The 20,724-nt window shown below is 34.9% G+C and overlaps 1 protein-coding gene across 5 annotated transcripts in view; it reads left to right on the forward strand.

The window, feature by feature from the left end:
• The window catches only part of LOC111052807 (serine-rich adhesin for platelets), a 61,773-nt gene that overhangs the window by 34,802 nt on the left and 6,247 nt on the right, over nt 1-20,724 (forward strand). For 4 of the 5 annotated variants that reach the window (XM_039436328.1, XM_039436330.1, XM_039436331.1 and 1 more), the window contains 8 exons: nt 265-1,196; nt 2,138-2,318; nt 2,655-2,773; nt 4,241-4,381; nt 5,538-5,635; nt 6,168-6,351; nt 15,654-15,831; nt 16,694-17,081. In XM_039436328.1, coding sequence (XP_039292262.1) covers nt 265-1,196; nt 2,138-2,318; nt 2,655-2,773; nt 4,241-4,381; nt 5,538-5,635; nt 6,168-6,351; nt 15,654-15,831; nt 16,694-17,081 — 2,221 coding nt within the window. The remainder of the gene's footprint in view (nt 1-264; nt 1,197-2,137; nt 2,319-2,654; nt 2,774-4,240; nt 4,382-5,537; nt 5,636-6,167; nt 6,352-15,653; nt 15,832-16,693; nt 17,082-20,724) is intronic. The other variant, XM_039436332.1, reaches the window with a different exon arrangement.

Raw genomic sequence — 20,724 nt, forward strand, 5'->3', positions numbered from 1 at the left:
CATTAAGCATTGTGAATTGATCATGATTTTGAAATTGACTTTAATAGTTGCATTTTTTCAATTCGCCGATAAATCCAATTGAAGTGATGAAAAGTTAGAATTTTAAGGGATTATTCAGATGTTTTATACAAAGTGTGGTGGAAAAAGTCATCTTACAAGTTGAAATGATGGGTTGATTTTAATTTTATGGGATGAATCATGAATATTGAGCAAAATTTATTGCATGAATTATGCGAGCTATAGAATTTAATGTTTGTGCTTCAGGTGGCAGTGAGAGCTCGTCCATAATCAGCACGCACTGTTACAATCACAAGCCACGGGCAGCAGTCTGCTCCAGACGTAAGGCAACCTCCAAACCGCAGTCGGTGTCCTCTTCCTCCTCATCTCTGCGACCGTCCTCACTCAGCTCAACGCGATCCAAGTCGCAAATGGCTCGCGACAGGTCCCAGTCAGGCCGACACACCAACAGTGTGCCACCATCCACATCAGCCAACCCCTCAAAGACTGCCAACTCTTCCACGTCCTCCTCTTCCAAGTCTCTCCATCCTTCCAGTGGTCACAAGATCAACGGCCAATCCACGTCAATTAGGGCGCGATCATCCTCCAGTGATCCTTCATCGCGTGTCAAACCGTCAATGAAACAAGTGACCAACAAGTTGAGATTGATGAATGGAGGTGCCGACGATGGTCGATGGCCGTCGTCGTTCAGTAAATCGCACCAGGTCAACCTGCCAAAGAGCAGTCGACAGTCGCTAGTCTCGTCTATATCCATACAAGACACTAAGAAAATCTCTTCCCCTCAGTCTCTCATGTCAACATCGTTTTGCCAGATGTTGTTGGACTCTCCAACATCGAGTAACACGTTGGAAAAGTACGCGACTTTGCCTAGAAGACGAAGAAAATCTGCCGAAAACCTTTCGCTCCCACCTACCATCAACAGTCGTGAGCCCAGTTTAAACCGCACTGCAAGTCTGAGACGAAAACATTTGGCTGCCATGAATTCGGGTGGAAGCAGTACTCCGTCGCCTCCTGTGAAAACAATGCCCCCCTATCCTAGGAATAAATCGAGGACCAAAATCTATCATGAGACAAGTGTGCAGACGTCGCTAACCAGTGCTGATCTTGAAGATGTGTTGGCTGGATCGCCCCCAGTCGATGTACACACCAGGGTCGAAGTGCAACATCGCGAGATCCAGGTAAATAACTCTGTTACTTCAATAATTCTTAAAAAATCCAATATTTACGCTATACATGCAACTTTATTATCGCAAAATGGGGCCCTTGATGTTACTTTAATCAATGCTAATATAACATAAGAACAGCTTATTTATTATGCATTGAATAATATACAAATCATATGCATGTTTGAGAGAGGGTCAACAGGCTCAAGGCCCAAAACTCATAAACATCATATAGATGGAAGAACGAATATAAATTTATAGCATTTTTGAAAGTAATAGATTGATGAATCAATTTGGTCTACATACAAGCTATAGTATAGAGTCATGGCTTACTTTAGATTTATCTATAGTAGGCTATGATAGAGTACATTATTCAATGGTAATCACACAACCTATAGAGTACTTTGTCAGTTACTATTTTGGAAAATCATACCACCTGCAAAATATAATTTATGAATGACAGTATGGATGTTATTGTTGAGAAGGTGTTTATAATTCCAGCTTGTCTTACTGCTGATTTGTAAAACATTCTAAAATGTCTTTAACCTGTATTTTCCATCCTAGAGATAATAGAATTATTGATTGGAAATAGAATAATAGAGCACATAGATTATGAGAAATTAGGTAGGATATTAGAAAATTATTGATTATTAATACTGGCTTCTCGACCAGTCTTTCAAATCCAATATTGAAAACTCTGTGATATTAAACATTGTCAGGGGTTTTCCTGTCCAGAGAGGAAATTGAATGCATATTACTCATATAAACAGAATACTCATGTATATATTACTCATCTAAACATAATTGTAGACATGATATAATTTCCAGGAAAGATAAGAACAACGTTTTTAAAAAGTGTTATGAATAATGTCGGTCATGGAATTCGAGTTATCAAACCATGTTTATTCCGAATGTCTATTCCATTCTAAATTAATAGTTGATCACTTTGATTGCAGGTTGATAGAAGGATAGAAGCGGTCGAGAGACTGGAAGCGCAGCTGAAAGACATGCAGCAAGAAATCGTCAAGTTGCAGTTGGACAAGAAAGAATTCGAAGAAACAAAGGAGAAACTGTCCAAAGAGAAATCTGCAAATGTTGCTATGTCTAAACGGCTGGCCAGGCTTCTCAATAAGAAAGGTGATGAATAATATGGTTTTCTAAAATATCGCAGTGGAACTTATTCAAATCCATTCAAATATAAATAATCTTAAAGCCAATTTATTTTTTTCAAATTTCAGTTCAGTAGTTTGCCACTGATCCTCACTTCTGATCTTAAGATGGAAATGGATTTATTTGCTCAATCATGCATAGAACCAGTATAACTATGTTTATAGTTTTGATAAAACTCAAGGTGGTAAATGTATAAGAGTATTTCCAAAGTAACTATTTAAATGATAAATTAATTTACCATTTTATAAGTGGTTATTTTGATTTATCGTGCATTACACTAATAATAAATAACGTAATTTTCAGAATATTCCGGTGACTTGGTTACTGAACTGGAAAAACAAATCCTACTGAGTAGAGAGATGGCTTCTCGCCAAAAAGAGGAGATAATTAAATTGAATTCGCTTTGCCATACACTCAATAAGGTAAGTTATAGCGCTTCCTGCTATTTTCAATAATTGTTTATCAACTGAAGTCCTATTACAATAATTTGTAGAAGGAATACATTGCTATTCATCTCTAAAAATAAATTCTACATTTTATTGTAAATTGTATAGTGTGAGTTATTATTTCCATGATTTATGAGATACTGGACATCCTCTTTTAAAATTTGAAAGTATTTCAAGTACTTAAGTTACTTGGATATTTCTCCAAATACTATAAAAACTCAGTTTTACAGTGTCTATATTTTTTAATTTTCCTTCCCTCATTTAATGGAAAGGATTTATTCTCGTCTAAAAGTTTATGATTTTCAATTTCAATCATAAATTACTCCTTCAGCTTCCTCAAGAAATTTGTTTTAATGTTTCACAGTAAATTTCAACAAGTTCAAATTATTTCTTTTATAATTTGACAGATACTTGTCATTCTTGTCTTTTATCTGATAGTTTTCAAGCCCAATTCCTTCTTGAATACTTTCAATAACGTTGATATTTCAACTAAGCTTTCAGTTCTATAGTGAGAAAAAAACGTTCAAATTCTTTGTTTCAAAACTCACGTGATTTTGTCAGTGGCGGTTTTAGACATAAAAAACTGGGTAGGCAAAACTTATCATACTGAAGGTCTATTCATAGACCTAGGGTAGGGCTACTTAAGTAATTCATGTAAAAAAGACGTCAAAGCATATAGGTATTAAATGAAGATGTATTAATAAATATAAAAATTGTTAATACTCATATTTAATTGTTCAATTCGACACTATTTTGCTAATAGGCCAACCATAATTTTGCTGTTTTAATCATTCTTTCAAATAATATTTCAATTTGATAGGCTATTTATTTGGAATATCGAAGGAAATTTCTGAAATAAATACACATTTTAGTATTCATGAAATCAACGGTTTATTACACTTTAACATTATTTAGAACATAGAGTAATACATTTTATATTTACAACTGTAGTCTTCTTTGCCCAACATTGCTGAACGCCTCTAAGATTTTTTCAGGGTTCTTAATCAGCCTTTCACTTTCCTCTCGTTCAATAGATAAAATTGAAAGATTAGTTAGACGTTGTGTTGTCATTGTAGACCTGAGGTATGTTTTCCCCGTTTTAAGCATAGAAAGCCCTGCGTTCACGCAGTGATTATTAAAAACAATTTTCTGTTGAATCATCTAAAATATAACTCATGACTATAAACATTTAAATATACTTCCAAAATTTATTTTTCTATTTAACATTTTTAGGTTTACATGAAAAATTTTTAAAAAATCTCATAAAAACTGGGTAGGCGGCCGCCTACCCAGCCTAGGCCTAGAACCGCCACTGGATATTGTTCTTGTAATTTTCGAGTTTCCATTCTTTCATCTGAATAAGTTCATGTGTTATCCATTATTCAAAAGTGTCAACTCGATTTTTTGTTTTCCAATCTTGAAACATTCCGATTTATTTTGCAGAATCTTGATAAGAGCTTCGTGGTTCAAAGAGCTCTCATGCAGCAGCAACAGGAGAGTGAAGTGGAAGCCTTTGAGATGCAGGACTTCTTACAAGCTGAGAAATCAACTCTGGCCGATTCGTTGAAGGATACTGAAGCTGAGGTATCTATTATTTTTCAATTAATATGTCTCTCAATCCATATTCAACAATCTTTTTATCAGGACAAGATTATTCCTACTAGGTGAAACAAGCAAGCAGTACTTCACTCTGGACTCCCATTCATCTATTTAAATGTGAAAAAACTACAATGAATTTATTTCAAAATAGAAGTAATCTAGAAATTAGAAATATACCGTACCAAACTCGTTCATTAGCATTAAACTAATTAATTCAAAAATTACTAAAGCACTTATCAAGGAAATAAATGTATGGGTTAAGCAGAATATATATTTTACAATGCCTAAATGTTAAGAAATCTATTCATGATTCTTTTGAGTTTTGAATGTCTTTCTATCTTTTGTATTATTTATGAAAATTGATTAAGCACTGGGATGTGCTCACAACTGAAAATTTCATTTTTTATTGTATTCTTCTTCATTAGTTTGCATTTAGAAGATTTAAATGTAGGCTGTATGACTTGTTTTTGGTTATCATCTGTATAATTGGTTTTAACACGAAATTATTCAATTCTTATCATTGTAATATTTATAAGAAGACATGTATTATTTACAAGAAGTATTACTATAATATTTATCACATAGGTATATATTTTTTTCCTTTTTTCAGTATTGCTATAGGCTACTTCGTACTGTTTGCTTTATGAACTCACAGCTAGCGCACAAGTTTAACTTTGCTGGCTGTGCCAAATCATTCATGTTTTGTAACTATTATGTAAAAATTTGGCGAAATAAACATTCTAGAAACTTCTAGTCCTGTTAGAATAAACTGCGCTTGGCGTAGTTGTTGAATTCAGTTTTGAATAGGTATTATCTTTATAGATTCTTAAAAGTGTAAAATTTGTGAAACTTAGTTGTTGGTTTCGCCTCACCTATTATTTGGCGAACTTTCATAGTTTTAACAATTTCCGAGTGTATTTTAACGAGTTGTCAAGTTTTATATATCTACTAAACAATATGTTTTTCCTGTATTATGCTGATGGAAAAATCTATAATTTCTCGAAAGAGATAACATACTTTATGTCCGAAGATCTTATATAAACTATCTGCCATTTCTTACGTATATTGAACGGTGTGAATATAATGTATATTTCAAGTATAATCTGCTGTCGGCTGTTAATACTGTGTTTATTTTTTTCAGTTGAATCAACAGAAAGAGCTGCTGAAGCTGAAGGATGCAGAATTGGCTCGTATGCAAGAAGAGTGCTCTCACCTAGTCAGAATATCAGAACAGAGAAGGTAAAATAGCTATCTGTTGTATTCCAATCATTTTCTATCAAGTTCTTTATTATTTTTTCGCATTAGGTATAAGACTTGATAAAAGTACATTTAGTTGTATTCCAATCATTTTCTATCAAGTTCTTTATTATTTTTTAGCATTGATTTTGTAAATTTAAGGTGAAAAATACTATCCCAAAATCTTCTAACAACAGTAAATTGTCTTACTTTGTAAAATAAGAACAATAATGTATATTCTGTAAATTAGTGTATAAGTTATTAAGCCTGTGTACTGTATATCGTAACATACATGAATAAAGAACTCTAATCTAATCTAAACAACGGTCACTAAATTAATGTTGTCCTTGACCTCTATATTTGTGCTTTTCTTCTCCAGGAATCATCTAGTCAGATGGGCTATTAATTTCATGCAATTAATAACTATGCAAGTTGAACTATTTTTCTTGCCTGCTTTTCTTCTTTCCTGTCCTACTGTACTGCACTAGTTATTGATATTTGTAAAGTTGGTGATTAGGATTGTGTTGTGTTTTAGGCAAGAAGTGCTGTCGATGGTGGCTCGGCTGAAGAGTATGGAGCGACGCAGCAAGGACGTGTTGCTGCAACAAGGCGCCGCCGTGTCGAGTGCCGCAGTCGCCCTGTCTGGCCTCGGCGCACGTCTCGACACTCTCGTCGACGCTCTGGTCACCTCATACGCCATCTCTCAACAAGATCTCGAGGTTGGTCAATGCACACTGAATTCTATCAATAGTTATTCCATCATAGTTTGTTATCCATTCAACGTATTTCTGTAAATGAAAGTTAATTCAGGAATCATTCTCCCAACTATTCCATCATCGTTAGATATCCAGTTGATGTAAATGAGAGTTGATAATTTAGAAATCAATAATTATTAGAATTATTTAATCTTAGTTTGATATCCATGTTTTACTGTAAATGAGACAGTTGTACTAGTACTCAATTATTGAAATTTTAAGCATTCAATCCTAGTTGAATCAATATATCTATATTATATAAAAGCGAAATGGCACTGACTCACTCACTCACTCACTCACTCACTCACTCGCATAACTAAAAATCTACCGGACCAAAAACGTTCAAATTTGGTAGGTATGTTCAGTTGGCCCTTTAGAGGCGCACTAAGAAATCTTTTGGTAATATTTTAACTCTAAGGGTTGTTTTTAAGGGTTTAAAGATCGTCTTCTAGCATGTATATTCTTCTTCTCCCAATCTCTTAATTATCATTGAAATTTCCATATATGTTACTATAGAACTATAATCTAGATAGAGTACCTCTTCGAAACAGTTGTAAACTGGCAACTAAATTAATAATTTTGTCAGGTTGGCATTAAGTTGAGTTGACTTTGTTAGGTTGGCACCAAGTTGAAGATTTAAATGCATTTATCGCGGAAAAATTGACTGGGCACTGCTACTTCAATCCTGGGAATATTATATTACTAGCAGTCAGGCTCGCTTCGCTCGCCATATCCGTTTAGCCAGCCGTTTAGTCTGGACCCCCGACTGGATTGTCCTAACATATGATAAAAATGCCCAAATGAAAAATGCAGGCGAGCGAAGCGAGCCTGCTGATCTCATTCTTGGACGATCCAGTCAGGGGTCCAGGGGGCGGAGCTCCCTGGCTAGACGGATATGGCGAGCGAAGCGAGCCTGACGGCTAGTCTATTATATGTACAGTGAGATTCACTCCAAAATGTTTGTTTTCCTTCTATTTATCATCAATGCTCTGCATTCAGCCAATGCAAATATTCTTGAGTGAATCTCACATTACCTAAATCATTTGAATTTGCTTATTCATTCTTTTCAATAACCATTAATCTCATTATATTATTATCATCGTCACGGAGTTTGTGGTTAATGTACTAGTCAATTAATATTCAATCCTTATTTCCATTTATCTCATCATTCTTACGTTTTAATTATCCAGCTCCATATTTTTCTTTATTATTTTCATTCCTTCATAAGATATTTTCCTGGCATGGTAATGATCAAGCTAAATAATATTAATATACTTTTCATTAATTCATCTTTAAAATCATGGATCTCATTCTGTAATCATTAAGGCCTGTTGATGGGTACTTTAGCAATTATGCACAAACATCAGTGAAAGATTTCGGTTTCTAAATTTTGAAATTGAGTTGATCACTTCAAAGCACAACTCAATAATTCACTTCTCATTATTGCAAAAAGTACCTGTATTGCAAATAATAAAAGCCAATCCACCATACAGTAATAATTATTCGTAATATTTGCGAAAATATTTGAAGTTATTTCAAATTTTCAATTATACAATGAATTTGATAGGGCTGTGTTGACTTGAATACTTTTATAATAAATGAATACTTCAAAATTTCTTCGGTATGCTGTACAGTAATTACTGTTCATATGAATTACAGTAACTACTGTAATTCAACTACATTCATATGTTGATAACCCTTGTTCGTAATTATAAAGTGTAGGATCTCTTTGAATTAAATATGAATATTTAACCAATATACTTATCAGCTCATGTGACTCCAAGCACTTGTCAATTTTTAAAACTTTAACTCAGATCTTATGTAAAATAATCAACTAAGCAAAAATTACCTCATTTACTGTAAGTGATTAGATCTTCTATTCAAGGGAATCTTTTTGCCCCGTTCCAAATTATTGATATCTTCTTTATCATCATCTGCTCTCACAAATTGATTTTATTTTCTCATTAGTCACTATTTATTTCATTGAATTATTTCTTCGCCAAATCAACCCATTCTGCTTTTTCTAGATCGTTTCCATTTCCATCAAATTCTTCCTAGTTTTTTCCTTTTAGAAGAATATCAATCTATTCTAGACCTGTTGAATCTTATCACATAGACTTAGAAAAATCATTTTGGTCTTAGTGAAATTTTGAGCTAACCATCGCATTGTTCTAGAAATGTATGTGATTATAATAATTAATTTAGTTTAATACCTTACTAATCCATTGTCAATTTTCGTTCCCTGATATTAATGATGGAAATTGCATGTGAGGAATCATTTAGTAACAGAGAAAATCTCTAGAATGTATTATTATTTGTTTTATGATAAATTGATGAATGTGAGCTTTTGAGAGATGTCCAACAGAACTTAGATAGTAACTTGTGAACAATATTATTTGTCTGTGCTCTCGAATTGAAGGTGTTATTAGAAGGGTAAGTTATGACTAGAAAAGTTTAGTGGCTTTGAGAGATGTTGTTTAGTGCTTCTACTCTTCTTCGCGTTGAAACTCGTAATTTGTGAATTTCTATCATGATCTGTGTTAAAACATTGCCGAGAAATGTCTTCCTATTATACTTCAAATGATTATTTGTTGTCTTGACTACATTTATAATGAATTCAATTTTGGAAATTTAATTTCCCTCATCATACAACATTTTTATCTCATTTTGTATTGTTATCGATTCTGATTCTAAATATTTGGATTATCTGCTAAAAATCAATAAAAAGTCAGTAAGTAATTGTTAATACTGTCTAAAATAACATCTTTTTTATACATACAGTTATACCGACATCATTATAACTTGTATAGCTGTACTATACTTGTATATTAATAAAACGTTCTTGAAAGCCTGACTTTCAACATTTAAACAAATATTCATTTCCAATAGGAAGGCGCAGTTTTATCTGGAATAATACTTCAAAATAGAATACGTTTCTCTAGGTACAACGTAAGCAGGTAAACTTGAAACATTTTCAAAGCCTATAAATTATCTTCACAAGACTTGATTTGACATTGGTTTTAACTTCCATAAACATAATTAAGATATAATGGTACAGTCCCACTTCTTTTCTCTGTCACTAAATGATTGATTGCATGCAGTATTGAATGTCGTGTTTCATCATGTGCCATTTGTTTGCAATATTGTGCCTGTAGAATAATTATGCTTTTTTTAGTAAGCTATTTCAATATAATTTTATATTAGTTTGAAGTGGAAGTGATATAAACAGAACAATAAAAAGCAATAGTTTTGTGTATGGTAAAATATCGTTATGGTATTAAGTGTAAGTTTGTAGCTCTCGATTGAACTATAATGAATGTGTTGAGTGTGTTTGCCCGTATAAATAGTATGTTGAAATTTTCATTAATTTTTTTCGAAATTTTGCGCTTCTTTAAATTATATTTAGAAAAGGAATTCACTAAAACTGTATTTATGAACAGGAAACAAAGTTCTACCATTCAAATTTTGACATAAGTTATATTGCTTCTGAGCACTATTACTTCATATTCGTCATCTAATTTCGAATAATATTTTATTAATTTTCATTTCTATTCATCAATGTATCCCAATATAACGAGTTTTTTTGGTCTTTTGAGAAATGTTACATAGAAGTGTATTATTTTATTATATAATTATTATTTCTCAATATATATAGGTATCGTATGAAGTCTTGATATCAATATCAATTGATATTGATAGATATTGTGGGTTAAGTGGAGGAGGTGGCTCTTTTTGCCTGAACTTTGCCCACATCACTTGCAATGTTTTAATGTATTGCAACGTTCGTTACTAGGTACAAAATAAACTACTTTCAAACTGTTCACCAAAATATATTTAATGATAAATTCACTTGATCAATTTATAAACATAATTACAATAGGACAAAATTCACCCTGAATCATTCCCACACAACCCAGAAACCGAGAAGCCAGTAAGTCAGTTATTGGCGCCAGAAAACAAAACTAACCTCACTTTTTCAAGTATTTAATAATAGCTTTATTTACATTCTTGAAAGAACAAAAGCCTCTCTTATGAGGTATATATGTGGTTGGCAACAAATACAATTTCACATTAATTTAAATTATATAATTCTTCACTTTTCAATTCAGAGTCTATCAATAATTTTTGCCCATCTTCTCCTGTCTCTAGCTTCGGTCAGCCACAAATCTCCAACTCGTTGTGAAAGTTCATCCCTCCACCGGAGTGCAGGTCGTCCCCTTCCTCTGGTCCTGTCCTGTGGTATCCATTGCGTGCATGTCTTCGCCCATCTGTCAACTTCCATCCTTGCCACGTGACCGGCCCATCTCCACTTGATTAGATGAGCTTCCCGTTGCAGATACTTCACATTGATCATTTTCAAAATTACCGTGTTTCTAACTCTCTGTTGCAGTCGAAGCCCGAGTATACTTCTTGACATTTTTGTCTGAGTTGTCTCTAATCTTTTGTCAAGTTCAGCTGTCAGTGTCCAAGTTTGAGCCCCATACAACAGTGATGGATAGATACATTTTCTGGGGGCTTTCGCTTTTAATTCATTCAAGAAGTCTCCTTTGAATATTTCCCTTATAGGCTCCCTAGGATCCCCTACGATCCAATACTTCTTCCATCCCTTGTTTATTCTCTGCTTATCTCCTTTCCTGTTCGATTTTCAAAAGATAGAAGTTGACCCAGGTACTCATATTCATCCACATAGCCTATCGACCCAGCAGTGACCTCAATCCTCTTCTTGGTAGAGTTGGTCACATAACTCTTGTATTATTTGCATTCAGATTCAAACCCATTCGTTCACTTGCATCTATGAGTTCGTTGAACATTTCTCTCATCTCTTCAGCATTTTTTCCAATCAACATAACGCCATCTGCGAATCTTAGGTTTGACAGCTGATATCCATTCATGCATAATCCTCTGTTTTCCCAACTCAGTCTTCTAAAAACATATTCCAAACAGCAATTAAAAATAATTGAATATAGAAATTGGCCATTTTTACTTTCCTTGCCCTATTACCATAGGTAAGGAAAGTATTGCTTTCCAAAAAAAATTAAGGTACCCCAATTTCAAGTTTTCTATACGTTTCAAGGTCCCCTGAGCCCAAAAACATGATTTTTGGGTATTGGTCTGTGTGTGTGTATGTGTGTGTGTGTATGTATGTATGTGTGTGTGTGCGTATGTCTGTGAACAAGATAACTCCATTCCTAATTAACCGATTGACTTGAAATTTTAAACTTAAGGTCCTTATACCATGGGGACCCGACAATAAGAAATTCAATTCAAGATGGCGGAAAAAATGGCGGATAATTACTAAAAAAAACCATGTTTTTCTCGAAAATGGCTCTAACGATTTTCTTCAAATTTATACCATGGATAGCTATTTATAAGCCCTATCAACTGACATGAGACTCATTTCTAGGAAAATTGCAGGAGCTGCGTAATATTCTCGAGAAAAATGGCGAATAATTACTGAAAAGCCATGCTATTCACGATTTTCTCAAAAATTACACGACTGATTTATTTAAAATTCATACTCTTTATAGTTATTTATCAGCTCCATCAACTGGCATGAGTCTCCTTACTGGGAAACTAATGGGGGGTTCACCCCATCCTTCAGAAATGGACTTTGTAACCTCCTTCTCGTGCATGTGGTAGGTAGGTAGAGCAGTCTATAAAAATAACACATAGTCGAGATATTTCATCTGCAAAACAGCTATTTTGACGATTTTTAAAAAATCATCGGATTTCACAATTTACACAAAGGAAAAAGTACTCTGAAAACAATTATATACACACATATACAGTAGTCTGATCGTAGTTTCAAATAATTATGTTGCCGCCAATCGTCATTATGTTATTACTTTCCTTGCCCTATTACCATAGGTAAGGAAAGTATTGCTTTCCAAAAAAATCTGGTGTGGTACACTCACACAACTTTCCTTGCTCATATTTGAAACTACGATCAGACTTCAGTATATGTGTATGTATAATTGTTCTCAAAGTACTTTTTCTTTGTGTGAATAATTGTGAAATTCGATGAAAGTCGTCAAAACAGCTGTTCTACAGATGAAATATCTCGACTATGTGTTCTTTTTATGAACTGCGCTACCTACCTACCTCATGCACGAGAAGGAGGTTACTTAAGTCCATTTCCCAAGGATGGGGTGGACCCCCCATTGTTTTCCCAAAAAGGAGACTCATGCCAGTTGATAGAGCTGATAAATAACTATACAGGGTATGAATTTGAAAAAAATCGGTCAAGTTGTTTAGAGAAAATCATGAAAAACATGGTTTTTTAGTAATTATCCGCCATTTTTCTCAAGAATATTACGGAGCTCCTGCAATTTTCCCAGGAAAAAAACTCATGTCATTTGATAGGGCTTATAGCTATTCATGGTATGAATTTGAAGAAAATCGTTAGAGCCGTTTTCGAAAAAACGGTGAAAAACATGGATTTTTAGTCATTATCCGCCATTTTTCTCAAGAATATTACGGAGCTCCTGAAATTTTCCCAGAAATGAGACTAATGCCAGTTGATAGGGCTTATAAATAGCTATCCATGATATAAATTTGAAGAAAATCGTTAGAGCCGTTTTCGAGAAAAACATGGTTTTTTAGTAATTATCCGCCATCTTGAATTGGATTTTATTGAATTTCTTATTGTCGGATCCTCATGGTATAAGGACCTTAAGTTTAAAATTTCTAGTCAATCGGTTAATAAGGAATGGAGTTATCGTCTTCACAGACACACAGACACACACATACACACACACACACATACACACACACAGACCAACACCCAAAAATCATTTTTTTGGACCTTGAAACGTATAGAAAACATGAAATTAGGGTACCTTAATTTTTTTTTGGAAAGCAATACTTTCCTTACCTATGGTAATAGGGCAAGGAAAGTAAAAAATTAAGGTACCCTAATTTTAAGTTTTCTATACGTTTCAAGGTCCCCTGAGTCCAAAAACATGATTTTTGGGTGTTGGTCTGTGTGTGTGTGTGTGTGTATGTGTGTGTGTGTGTGTGTGTGTGTGTGTGTGTGTGTGTGTGTGTGTGTGTGTGTGTGTGTGTATGTGTGTGTGTGTGTGTGTATGTGTGTATGTCTGTGAACACGATAACTCCATTCCTAATTAACCGATTGACTTGAAATTTTAATCTTACACCATGAGGAGCCGACAACAAGAAATTCAATAAAATTCAATTCAAGATGGCGGAAAAAATGGCGGATAATTACTGAAAAACCATGTTTTTCACGGTTTTCTCGAAAACGGCTCTAACGATTTCCTTCAAATTTATACCATGGATAGCTATTTATAAGCCCTATCAACTGACATGAGTCTCATTTCTGGGAAAATTCCAGGAGCTCCGTAATATTCTTGAGAAAAATGGCGGATAATTACTGAAAAACCATGTTTTCACGGTTTTCTCGAAAACGGTTCTAACGATTTTCTCAAATTTATAACATGGATAGCTATTTACAAGCCCTATCAACTGACATGAGTCTTATTTCTGGGAAAATTCCAGGAGCTCCGTAATATTCTTGAGAAAAATGGCGGATAATGACTAAAAAACCATGTTTTTCACAGTTTTCTCGAAAACGGCTCTAACGATTTTCTTCAAATTTATACCATGAATAGCTATTTATAAGCCCTATCAACTGACATGAGTCTCATTTCTGAGAAAATTGCAGGAGCTCCGTAATATTCTTGAGAAAAATGGCGGATAATTACTAAAAAACCATGTTTTTCATGATTTTCTCTAAACAACTTGACCGATTTTTTTCAATTTCATACCCTGTATAGTTATTTATCAGCTCTATCAACTGGCATGAGTCTCCTTTTTGGGAAAACAATGGGGGGTCCACCCCATCCTTGGGAAATGGACTTAAGTAACCTCCTTCTCGTGCATGAGGTAGGTAGGTAGCGCAGTTCATAAAAAGAATACATAGTCGAGATATTTCATCTGTAGAACAGCTGTTTTGACGACTTTGAAAAAATGAGGACTAAACAAATCATCGAGTTTCACAATTTACACAAAGGAAAAAGTACTCTGAAAACAATTATATATACACATAACAGAAGTCTGATCGTAGTTTCAAATATGAGCAAGGAAAGTTGTGTGAGTGTACCACACCAGATTTTTTGTGTATTGGAATATGGGCTTAAGTACACTCGACAATAAATTTTCCATTTTTCGACCGAATTTGACTTATGGTGCATGATTTTGGACCGTCTTGACGAGCCGAGAAGAATGAAGTGTAGTACAATGAAATCTGATCATTGTGTCAAAAGTTATAAGTGTTTGAAATTTTGATCCTTGAGGTGTCCTTAAGCGCGCCTCTCCACTAGGAAATACTGAAGTGAAGTGCATCTAACGGGTGATTCTCATAGAACATAATCTCATGAACTTATGTAATTGTGCGAAATATCAATGTGAGGACAATGTAGTTGGTGATGATGGTTGAAGCTGAAAATTAGGTGTTTTTCTCAATACAAGGGGCATTGTTGTCAGGTGTACTTGGAAATCTATAGAGCGCTCTACCTGATCTCAGATTGTAAAGCACAAGAATACGCCCAGAGGGATTTTGAATTATACATCTAAATGGTAACAATCGGAAGATATTGTTGATCAAAAACTAAAATTCATCAAAATTGATTTTTTCTTCAAATTTCACTCAGTTTTGAAAAATCATAACTCAGTACTTATTGGAGATAGAGAGTTCCGAATTCAGAATTTTATAATCTAAAAAAAAGGCGAGAGCAACGTTTTCTGTCCGATTACGAGATTTGGCAGAAATAGCTGAAAACTGGAAATTGAGCCGAAAATACGAGGATTTGGGCCACAAGGATCGAGCATAAGGAAGTTCTGCATGAAGAAATTGGTTCTGGACTTCTCTTATGTACCCAAATAATATATTATAAAATCAGAATCACAATATAAATTGCAAGCACGCCCCCTTTTTTAACACACCTCATTCTTTTTTGAAACTTTTATTTGTAAAAATTTGGGAGAAGACAGTTTTGGGCTATGTATGTTGGCTTCTCCCAATCATATTATATATTATAATTATGATTTGTGATTGTCAATGAAATAAATAATAATAATAGCCTATCTAATTATCAAATCGGAGTTTACGGTACCTAACGTTATCCATCTATCGATCAATCAATCAGCTAATTCTCATGTTAATTTATTTTCGTTCGCCTGTATCATTATATTCTTTCTCACTGCTAATCTCAATACTAAGTAATGTTGTTGTTTTGCATGTATAGGATGTAGTGTACCACAACGAGGCATACAGTGATAGTGGGAGCAGCGCGGAGACGAGTCCCCAGCACCAGCACCAGCCTAGTGCCACCAACTCCCTGGAGGCGGCATCCTCGCGCTTCATGGCGGCCGTCATCAACGCCATCCGATCGGCCACCTCATCGTCACGGCGATCTCATACAGGTTCGCATACATATTTATTTATGTATTTATTTATTCAACTATTCAGAATAGTACTACTATATAGGCTTGAGCCCAAAACTGTTCCAATTCCAATTTATACAACAGTCCAAATATAGCCAGGTTATGTGTCACTTCCACATAACTAGTAAAATAATATTGTCAGTATTTCCTTGACTCTGATCACAATTTCAACTTCATCATAATATATGACGTATTCAACGTTACTGTGGATGCATTTTGTGAATGTATTTCGAAAAGTGAGTTGCAATTAACTTATTATGCTTCAATTCTGGTCAAGTTCTGGTATTATTAGTGTAATTTTGTTATGGAATTGTACAGAGTGTTTCAGAGAAACGGGAAATTTCAAATTGAATAATTTCAAGAAAAACAAATTTTTAAATTAAGTTTTTCATATCATTTAATAGTAGAAATAATGCCATTTTATAAGAAACATCTTGCAGGTGTGTTTCTTTTCTATGCAAACATTCATGTAGTATCTCCGTCACATTGTCCATGACACGGATACTAGAATACTGAAACGTATAGAAAACTTGAAATTGGGGTACCTTAATTTTTTTTGGAAAGCAATACTTTCCTTACCTATGGTAGTAGGACAAGGAAAGTAAAAAATATATGTTTCTTATAAAATGGCATTATTTCTACTATTAAATGATATGAAAAACTTAATTTAAAGATTTGTTTTTCTTGAAATTATTCAACTTTCAAAATTTCCCGTTTCTCTGAAACACTCTGTATTTGTTTTTCATGTACAATATTATTGAGAGGAAAAAGTAAATCAAATACTATGTAGATACTGTAAAATAATAGAATGTTTAATGAATTCATTGATGTGCTTATTCAGCAGAAACAGTATCGGACAGCGAGCCAATGCTGTCAGCCGAGCCGGAGCCATCGGGGTTCGCGGAGGGAGGGGATAGGGACGCAACCACTTGCACCACCTCGTCCTCGCCCGACAAGCGGCTGTCGATCGCCTCCATCGAGGATGGCGAGGGTGATGGTGACGGTGAGGGCGAGGGAGGCTCCCTGCAGCAGCTGACCGACGCCATCATCAGCCGCCAGGAGGCCGAGGAGCTGAGCGAGGTGGTGGGGGCTGCCGAGATAGGGGGTGCCACTGCAGGGGTGCACTCGCTCGTCGACCAGGTGATCGACGTCGACAACCTCGTCACCAAACTGCTCAAGGTGCTCACCATCGTGCAGGCCACCAGTGCGCGCACCAACAAACTCCAAACGTCAGTAGCTTTCCAAACTCACTCTATATCAGAATTTAATAAAAATTCTCAAGTAACCCTACTTGAAATGTTTCAATTGTAGTAGCTCTATTAGGAAAAGTACATATTAAAAGTGGCTCACTCTATATTGTCTAACTAAATTAGAATGAAATGACCATATATATAGTCAACTATATTAGAATGAAATAAAAATTCCAAGTAACCATTTGAAATGTTTCAATTGTAACTCTATTAGAAAAAGTACCTATTCAAAGTGACTTACTCTATATTGTCTAACTAAAAATTCCAATACTGAATGTAATGAAATACAGTAGAACCGAAATAAAGGGGTAAGAGCCATGCCGGATAACCAATTTTAGTTAATCCTTCATTTATTAAAAATAGCTTTTAAGGGATCAGAAGTTTGTTGGGAAGAATCAACTTACACGGTAGTAGTAGTAGTAAAATGTCTTTATTTATAAACAAAATATTCATACAAAAAATGTAATTCATACTAAGAAATAACAGAAAACAAATAATAAAAATTCCAAAAATTTACATAATTTATAAATAAAAAAAACCACAAGACACTATTTTGGCATAACCATGAAGGTTGTCTGCCAGGAGTCGGTATCTACTAATAATTAAATTCTATTATTAAATCATTTCTTAGTCTTAGAGCTGTTTCCAAAAATGCCGTCATTTTTCTCCAGTCTTTCCCATTTAGCCATTCAATCACTTCTAGTTCGGTAAGTTTAAATTTTCCTAACCATTTTTTACGAGCACCCCCCAATATCGGACACCCACCCATAAAGTGAAACATATTCTCTATGTCGCCCGTGTTACATAGTGAGCATCGCCACTGTATTTCGTCTCTGTCGTGAGAAAAATTGAGGCGGAAAAGGGATCCCCTTGCTTTAATTATTAAGCTTATCTTCCTCCTATCGGAAAGACACTCAAGATAAGATCTGTTATCGTTTTGCCGCTCTAACTGTCTATACAACCCATGAAACTGTGCTTCGTTCGCTTTTTGTATCCACTCATCTCTCATCTTCTGTTTCATTCTTTCGCACAAGCAGCTCAACTCCACCTTCCAATCACTCTTTTCATTTAAACATCTTATCAAATTGCACCCGAATTCCTCGTCCCAGCTCCTCCATTCTTTGTACCATGAAATCTTACTTCTTAATATCTTCTCTGCTAATACTCGAGGTAGCCTTCCTCGGGGCAATTTCATTATTATTCTGAAAATAAATTCAACATGCAACTTTACAATAAATATGGAAATTGGTTCTAAATCTAGTTCCAAATGCATTATGTAATTGGGAGTCGACTGGGGTAGCATGAAAAGTTTCTTAGCGAAAAATCTTGGCAAAGTTTCTAAAATATCATAGCCTTTAAAACCCCACACCTGAGCTCCATATGTTGCCATTGTTCTTACGACTGCTCTGTATACTTTCCACTTCACCTTTATATCTATGATGTTGTTAGCAACGAAATTTCTCCATACGCCATTCATTCCGAATTTTTCAAGTGACGTCCGCTCCCTAATATGCTCGGCAAATGATAACTTTGATGTTAAAGTAACGCCCAAATATTTATACTTGTTCACCACCTCTATCTCCTCACCACCTAGGTACCACCTCTCATGTTCCGCCACACGTCCTCCTTTCCTAAACACCACTATTTTAGATTTTTCTCTATTTATCACCAGCCCCCATTTCTCACAATAACACTGAATATCATCAATCATTTTCTGCAAAGCTTTTGGTGTAGATGCCAATAAAACTAGATCATCCGCATACAGCAGAACCTTGACGTTTAATTCATCCAACCAGATTCCCTCTCTTAAACTATCACTCAAATCATTTATAAACAAGGAGAAGAGCAACGGGGATAACAAACAGCCTTGCTTTAATCCACATGTGGTCTCGAAAAAATCGGACATCTTATTTCCACACCAGATACTAGCTTTTGTGTCTACATACATACTAGAAATAATCCTAACAAACTGGTCTGACAAACCCATCATATATAATTTTTGAATGAGTGCTATTCTATCAATTTTATCATACGCGGCTTTCAAGTCGACGAAAAAACAATACATTTTTCTCCCTCTACCTTGAAGTTTCAAGTTAATTATACTGATAAGGTTGAAGATATTGTCAGAAGTGGAATACCCTTTCCTAAAGCCCGCCTGGTACTCACACAACACCTTATTCACGTTAACCCACCTTTCCAGCCTTCCAAGCAACACTCCTGCAAACAATTTAGCAATAGAGTTCCCAAAAGATATCCCTCTATAGTTCTCTACATCCGATAAATCACCTTTTTTGAATATAGGGAAAATTACTGATTCACTAAAACAACTAGGTATGTCTGCACTCTTAATTATGTGATTAAATAGCGACAGAACAGTATTCAATAATTCATCGGGGGCTTTCTTAAAAAATTCTATCGGTAGTCCATCTGTGCCCGGTGCTTTCCCATCCTTACATCTCCGGAGCGCTTCTTTTAACTCATCCTTTCCTATAGTCGCATCCAGAATTTCACTCCTATTGACAGGGCCCACCAGTACATCAATACCTCCCAGAGCCTCTGCTGTAAACTGTCGCTCAAAAAATCTATTCCACTGTTCCGATGTTATAGCATTACTTGTTAATCTTCTTGATGATTTAAATAACCTCACCGTCTCCAAAAAGTTTTTAGAATCTCTTACGTTAGCCAATTTTACTGCCGCACCGTGATAATATTTTTTCTTTTTATTCTTGCACAATATTTTATAGTTATATTTCAAATCTGTGTAAGTACGCCTAGTGACCTCAGAATTGCTTCTCCTGAATAAATTCAACATTTTGAAGCACCTCAGTCTCTCTCTTTCACACTCCCAGTCAAACCACTCCTGTTTAAATTTTCCATTTATCGGTACTCTATTATTGTGTCGCTGTCTATTCATACTCTTCTTGATTATTGCAAGAATGCTATTCGTGGCGCGTTCAACATCAGTAACATCATCCAAATCTGATTCGTTTAATTGATTTCTTACACGCTCCTGATACTGTCGCTCTACATTTCCTTTCCAACCATACCTCGGCAGCGGCAACAGATAATCTTCATTTACTCGCAATTCACTTACTTTTACTGCTACTTCTACGGGGAAATGATCAGAAAATATTTCTTGCTTCACCTTAAAATCATTTATATCCTTGAGCAAACCTCTAGACACACAACACAAATCTATCACTGAAGCACCTGAACCTCTAGTGAACGTAAATTCTCCCAATTCATCACTCGTTGTTCTCCCATTTAATATTACTAGATCATATCTTTCACAGAGGTCCAAAATTATTTTACCTCTACGATTCAATACCATGTCTTTCGATTTTCGATCCCATTTAACTCTAAATTCTGGATCTAATAATTCCTCCGGTATGACCTGGCTATTTCCTACTCTACAATTAAAATAACCAATCTTTGCCATATTTAATAAGTCCCCATCCCACCTATCCTCAGCACAATTCAAATAGACTGGTATTATAACGGCACTTGTGTTAAGGAAATCAATTTCTAAACCTTCGAAATCATTAAATACTTTAAAACCAGCTTTTCCCTTCAACTTTCTTTTATTATACCCATAAATCAAACCCCCACTTGCCCTTCCAAA

This window comes from Nilaparvata lugens, chromosome 10, assembly GCF_014356525.2.
Source record: "Nilaparvata lugens isolate BPH chromosome 10, ASM1435652v1, whole genome shotgun sequence".
Lineage (NCBI taxonomy): Eukaryota > Metazoa > Arthropoda > Insecta > Hemiptera > Delphacidae > Nilaparvata > Nilaparvata lugens.